General features: G+C 41.0%; 1 protein-coding gene across 1 annotated transcript in view; it reads right to left on the bottom strand.

Moving 5' to 3' along the window:
• The window catches only part of LAPTM4B (lysosomal protein transmembrane 4 beta), an 83,975-nt gene that overhangs the window by 45,090 nt on the left and 32,536 nt on the right, over nucleotides 1-6,349 (bottom strand). The window contains 1 exon segment of the mRNA XM_017875302.1: nucleotides 191-278. Within this exon segment, the coding sequence (XP_017730791.1) occupies nucleotides 191-278 (88 nt within the window).

The raw sequence follows: 6,349 nt of genomic DNA, 5'->3' as shown, positions 1-6,349 counted from the left end.
AAAAAAAAAAAAAAAAAAAAAAAAAAAAAATTTCCAGGACTATAATATTGGTTTTCCTAGTACCACATAATACAAACGAGAGATTTAAACAGAGATACTTAACCGAAAACTGGAAAGTCACTTCTCACTTACTATAGACAGCAGCACAGATTACACATGTAAGAGACCAAGGAAAAGGCCAGCATCTTACTGCAAGCTGCTTACCTTGTACGCTCCGTAAGTAGCCATAGCACATATCAGAATCATGAGAAGAGAAATCGCAATGGCAATGCACATGTCTGCCAAAAGATTAAAAAGAAATTTTTTTAAAAAGACAATCAGTAGTGGATCCACTGTATGAACACGTTCAGTCTCTCCTCAAAGGCATTTTGTAAATAAACTAGCATAAAGTTACTAAAAACTTTATACTAAGAGATTATTCTAAACAGAAAAGGGATATTGGTTTACAGATTTTTTTAATGTTTGTTCTTCTGGTCCACTGGATTACATAAATCATGAATTAGGTATTATATTATAGATATATAGGTGTCTAACTTCTACTTTATAAACTCATGTGTGCCTCAAAGCTCTAATGAAAGTCTTCATAGCTTTCCATCTTATTTAAAATAAAACCTCCACTTCTTATCAAGGTCTTGATTTTCCTCTTCATTCCAGAGCATGTCTACCTCTCTAATCTTGCCTCACCTTGTCCCACTCTTGCTCGCTATAAGACAGCCATATCATCTGGTTCATTCTATTTTGCTTTATCTTTTTTTTTTTTTTTTTTTTTTTTTTTTTTTTTTTTTTTTTTGAGACAGAGTCTCACTCTGTCGCCCGGGCTGGAAAGCAGTGGCACAATATCGGCTCAAGGCAAACTCCGCATCCCAGGCTCAAGCGAGTCTCCCACCTCAGCCCCCTAAGTAGCTGAGACTACAGGTCTGCTCCACCATGCCCAGCTAATTCTTTGTAACATTTAGTAGAGACAGAGGTTTCACCATATTGGCCAGGCTGGTCTTGAACTCCTGACTTCAAGTGATCTGCCAGCCTCGGCCTCCCAAAGTTCTGGGATTACAGGGACAAGCCATCCTGCCCAGCCTTCAACTTTTTTTCTTTAGTCAATCTCTGGTAAATAAGTGGTCTTGTTTGGTCTCCCAAGCTGGAGTTGCAGTGGTGCGATCATGGCTTATTGCAGTTTCAATTGCCTGGGCATTGTCACTATGGGATTACAGGCACAGGCCACCGCACCCGGCCAAAAATTTCTTAAACCAACTTGGCAGGTACACAAGTGCTTGTAGCACCATTATTGGCTACAGGTAATAAATATTTTATAAATATTCTTTTATACCTACTCAATATTTAATAAGAAATAATTTTACAAAAATGAACTCCAAACTATTGGTTTTTTAAAACTGCTTTTCCTAGATCTGGCAGAACAAATTATTGTTAATGAGAAAAATAATATTGGTTTTCATTGTACATGCAACTTCTCTAAAAGCTTTGAATTTTTTCAACATAAAGATCTAGAGGGGAAAAAAATAATCCTCATAGTAAATCTCTGCTAAATTGTAAATCACATCCTGAATTGAAAAACATTAAAATGTAAACAACAACAACAACAATAAAATGCAACAGAGAACCAGCCGGTGAGGACAAGAGCACGAAAGGAGGAATACTGGACACCAGAGCTGACCTCGTTCCTGCTCAGCCAGTGACAAACAGGACCTCAACGGATCCAAGGGATTCTGTAGGCTTAATGCATCTGTAGTGTCAACTTGACTGGATTGAAGGATGCAAAGTATTGTTCCTGGGTGTGCCCGTGAAGGCGTCGCCAAAGGAGATTAACATTTGAGTCAGTGGACTGGGAAACGCAGATCTACCCTCAATATGGGTGGGTACCATCTAATTAGCTGCCAGACCAGCTAGAATAAAGCAGGCAGGAGAAGATGGAAGAGCAGACTTGCTGAGTCTTCTGGCTTCCATCTTTCTCCTGTGCTGGATGCTTATTGCCCTCGAACATCAGACGCCAAATTCTTCAGCTTTTGTACTCTTGGACTTACACCAGTGGTTTTCCAGGGGTTCTTGGGCCACTAGCCACAAACTGAAGGCTGCACTGTCAGCTTCCCTACTTTTGAGGTTTTGGGACTCAGACTGATCCATCACTGGCTTCCTTGCTCCTCAACTTGCAGATGGCCTATCATGGGACTTCACCTTGTGATCATATAAGTCAATAAACTCCCTTAAATATATCCCATTAGTTTTGTCCCTCTAGGGAACCCTGGCTAATATAGCATCCTGAGATTTCAGTAAGACATTAGGAGAGCTTTTTATAGTATTCTTGTAGGCAAAGTAGGGAAATGTACACAGTTTGGTTAGGTGGAACATCAAGATAAGTAGTGGAGTGGCTCTACCAGCTGGCTTCTGGTGCTATTCCACAACCACTCTTCAACACCCCGTTCTCCGCCCCAGGCAGTGATCTGTTTGGGCTATCAACATACAGCTCTTTTGCCCTCCGCCCTCTGGTGAGGGAATGAGATCACAAGGAGGGAAGAGAGTGAGGGTGCCTCCCACTCTGAGGTTATCTCGGTTGGTGGTAGTCCTAGTCCAAATGTTACTGCTCCTCACAAAGAGGTTAAATCTAGGTGACTCTCGCATTCCCAGCTCCAGTAACCATGGCCTTCCAATCCATTCGTCAACTCTAGAGAAGAAGAGTAAAATGGCTAGCCTAAATGATCCAAGTGACTTCACCAACTCTAGTGGTCTTCTCATACATACATACAAAGGTGTACCTTTGCAAAAAGTCTCCTTGAAAATAAACATCTAGTACGGGCGCAGTGGCTCATGCCTGTAATCCCAGCACTCTGGGAGGCCGAGGCGGATAGATCACTTGAGGTCAGGAGTTCAAGAACAGCCTGTCCAACATGGTGAAACCCTGTCTCTACTAAAAATACAAAAATTAGCTGGGCATGGTAGTGCTCACCTGTAATCCCAGCTACTCGGGAGACCAAGGCAAGAGAATCACTTGAACCTGAGAGGTGGAGGTTGCAGTGAGCCGAGATGGGGCCACTGTACTCCAGCCTGGGGTGACAGAGTGAGACTACAACTCCAAAAAAAAAAAAAAAAAAAAACCCAAAAAACAAATGACTTTTCCCTTAAAAAAAAAAAAAAAAAAAAGTCAAGATGTAACTTTTTTTTGAAAGGATGGGAGGGCGGATGGATGAAAATAAAGAGACAGGCCGGGCACGGTGGCTCACTCCTGCAATCCCAGGACTTTTGGAGGCCAAGGTGGACGGATTGCTTAAGCCCAGGAGTTCAAGACCAACTTGGGCAACATGGTGAAACCCGTCTCTACTAAAAATACAAAAATTAGCCAGGTGTGATGGTGCACACCTATGGTCCCAGCCACTCAGGAGGCTGAGGTGGGAGAACTGCTTGAGCCCAGGAGGTACAAGTGGCAGTGAGCCGAGATTGTGCCACTGCACTCCAGCCTGGGCGACAGAGCAAGACCCTGTCTCAAAAAATAAAACACAAAAGTAAAGAAAATAAAGGGCCAGGATAGTTTCCCTGGCTCAGCTTCCCCTGCTGCTGTAGTTTTATTTCCTCAAGGCTGTCAGGATCTTTGCGCACAAGCCGGCAAGCTGTGCAGATTGCTTGTTAGTTTGGGGTGTGTGAATAGAGGGCAGGTAGGCAGCCAAGGGCCCTTTCCAAATGCCAGAGTGAGGTGAGCCTTAGTTTGTGACGCTGAGAGTCGTCAAGAAAGCTGACCCTCCTCAGGCTCACCAATCTTTTTTGTTGCTGTTTCCTATTTCTCAGATTTTATTATCAAAACTTTCAAATATGCACATACATGTATAAGCATACACACATTACAATTAATTCTCATTACCCATTTTGCTTATATTGTTTCATCTCTGATTGCTTCATTTTTGCCCATTCTGCCACTGGAAATCTGGATTGTTTCAACTTTTGGCTATTATAAATAAAGTTACTATGACCAGTTTTATACATGGCTGACGATGGATTTATGAAGCACCCGTTTCCCTAGGGTATACATCTAGGACTGGGTTGCGCAGCACTCACTTCTGGAGTGTACATATATCAAGGAGTGATATATGTACAGGGCCATAGGGTAGATGTATATTTAGCTTTAGTTTTCCAAAGTGGTTGGTGTGATTTACATTCCCAGCCGTGATTTGAGAGTTCCGGCTGTTCGGCATCGATACCAATAGGTGGTATTGTTAACTGTTAATGTTGGTCATTCTGAAGACGCACAGTAATTTACCACTGTAGTTGTAATTTGCAATTCCTGTAACTTATAATGTGGAGAATATTCTCTTATGGATATCTTCTTTTGTGAGGTGTCTTTCTCCCAGATTTCACCCAGAACCATTTATTGAAAAGACCATCCTTTCTCCAATAAATGTAGGGGTCTTTAGCCTAAACCAGGTGACTGTACATATAAATAGCCATTATTTCTTGACAACTTATCTGGCCATTTCTTTCTTCAGGCTAAGTTTGTCTGCCCAGTGAAGAAAGTTAAGTTTGACTAGAAAGACAAATCTACCACAAAATTAATTAGAAATTCATATGGATGAACTGCTGTTTCACATTATGCATAGCAGGGACACTTGCTGTTATAATTCTTTGCCAAACAAAATTTCACAAATAAAATTCCATGAAGTCTACCTCTACTCAAGGCTATGAGTGTGTAACACAATATGCCATACATACATGCTTTTCAAACATTACTCTTTGAGCTTCTAACTCAGTGGATTGAACTACTTTTTCTTTTAACTTTTTATTTTGAAGTCATTTTAGACATATGGGAAAGTTACAAACACAGCAGAATTCACGTATACCCTTCACCCTGCTTCCCCTATTAACAATTTGCCTAGCTCTAGCATAACTACCAAAACCAGGAAATTAACATTGGTACAACACTGTTAATTAAACTGTACAACTAATTGGAATTTTACCTGTTCCCCTTCAATGTCCTTTTTCTTTTCCAGAATCTAATCCAGGATCCCACAGTGCATTTAATTGTGTCTCTTCCAATCTATGACAGTTCCACATCCTTTCCCAGTATAGTCAATTTTTATAACACTGAAAAAACTGAGGGCGGGTAGAGTGGCTCATGCCTGTAATCCCAGCACTTAGGGAAGTCGAGAATGACAAATTGCTTGAGCTCAGGAGTTTTGACACCAGCCTGGGCAACATGACAAAACCCCATCTCTACAAAAACTTAGCCAGACGTGGTGGCTCATGCCTCTTGTTACAGCTACTTGGGAGGCTAAGGTGGAGAATCGCTTGAGCGCGAGAGGTAGAGACTGTAGTAAGCCTAGATTGTGTGTGACACCACTCCAGTCTGGTGAGAGAGTAGGACCCAGTCTCAAAAAAATTTTTTTTAACTCATTTTCTTATATTTTCTTTCTTTATTCCAGTAGATTCTCCTATATGCCTCATTTCAATACAAACAGGAATTTAGCTTTCTTCTACCAGATCATGGAAAAGATCACATGCAAAAGTGAGAAAGAGTTCTGCTCTGGCTGGCTGGATGAAATCTTCAGATAGCTGTCACCAGTGCAAAAAGATATCAAGATAAAATTACTACATTAATTTTCATAATTTTTTTAAAATTTGAGACAGGGTCTGGCTCTGTCACCCGGGCTGGAGTGCAGTAACACCATCTTGGCTCACTGCAACCTCTGCCTCCCAGGCTCAAGCGATCCTCCCACCTCAGCCTTCCAAGTAGCTGGTATTACAGGCAAGCACCAACACACTAGACTAATTTTTGTATTTTTAGTTGAGACAGGGTTTCGCCGTGTTGCCCAGGCTGGTCTCGAACTCCTGAGCTCAAGCAATCCACCCGCTTCGGCCTCCCAAAGTGCTGGGATTACAAGTGTGAGTCACTGCACCTAGTCTAACATTTCTTATTCTGTCTATTCTGAATAACCCCATTATACTCGTATGAATTCTTCCAGAAAGAATAATTAGTTTAATTAACGTTAAATTAATGTCACTCTGCTTTCTTTCCCCTCTTATTAAAGCTACACAATTCCAGTAGCAGGATTCCTTTTCTAATGCAGGTGAGGTTAGGAAAAGAAGTTGTAAATGATAATGCTATGATTCTACCTGGATCTAGTAGTAACACTGCATGCCTTATTCTAATCACCAGAAATAAAGCCGGGTAACAACTATCTGACATAATAGGCTTAATTTAGCTATCTTGAAAGGCTTGCTGGTACTTAAGATTTTAAAATAGTAATTGTTTTATAATGTCCTGGATGTTAATTCCAGTGCCTTTGCGGTTTCTCTCCTATTTTATATATTTGAAAGAATTGAATGGTTTGTAATTACTTTTTTTTTTTTTTTT

Source organism: Rhinopithecus bieti, unplaced genomic scaffold (genome assembly GCF_001698545.2).
Source record: "Rhinopithecus bieti isolate Rb0 unplaced genomic scaffold, ASM169854v2 scaffold_8760, whole genome shotgun sequence".
NCBI classification, from domain to species: Eukaryota; Metazoa; Chordata; class Mammalia; order Primates; family Cercopithecidae; genus Rhinopithecus; species Rhinopithecus bieti.
The sequence above is the reverse complement of the archived record's forward strand: the minus strand, read 5'-3'. Positions and strand labels throughout refer to the sequence as shown.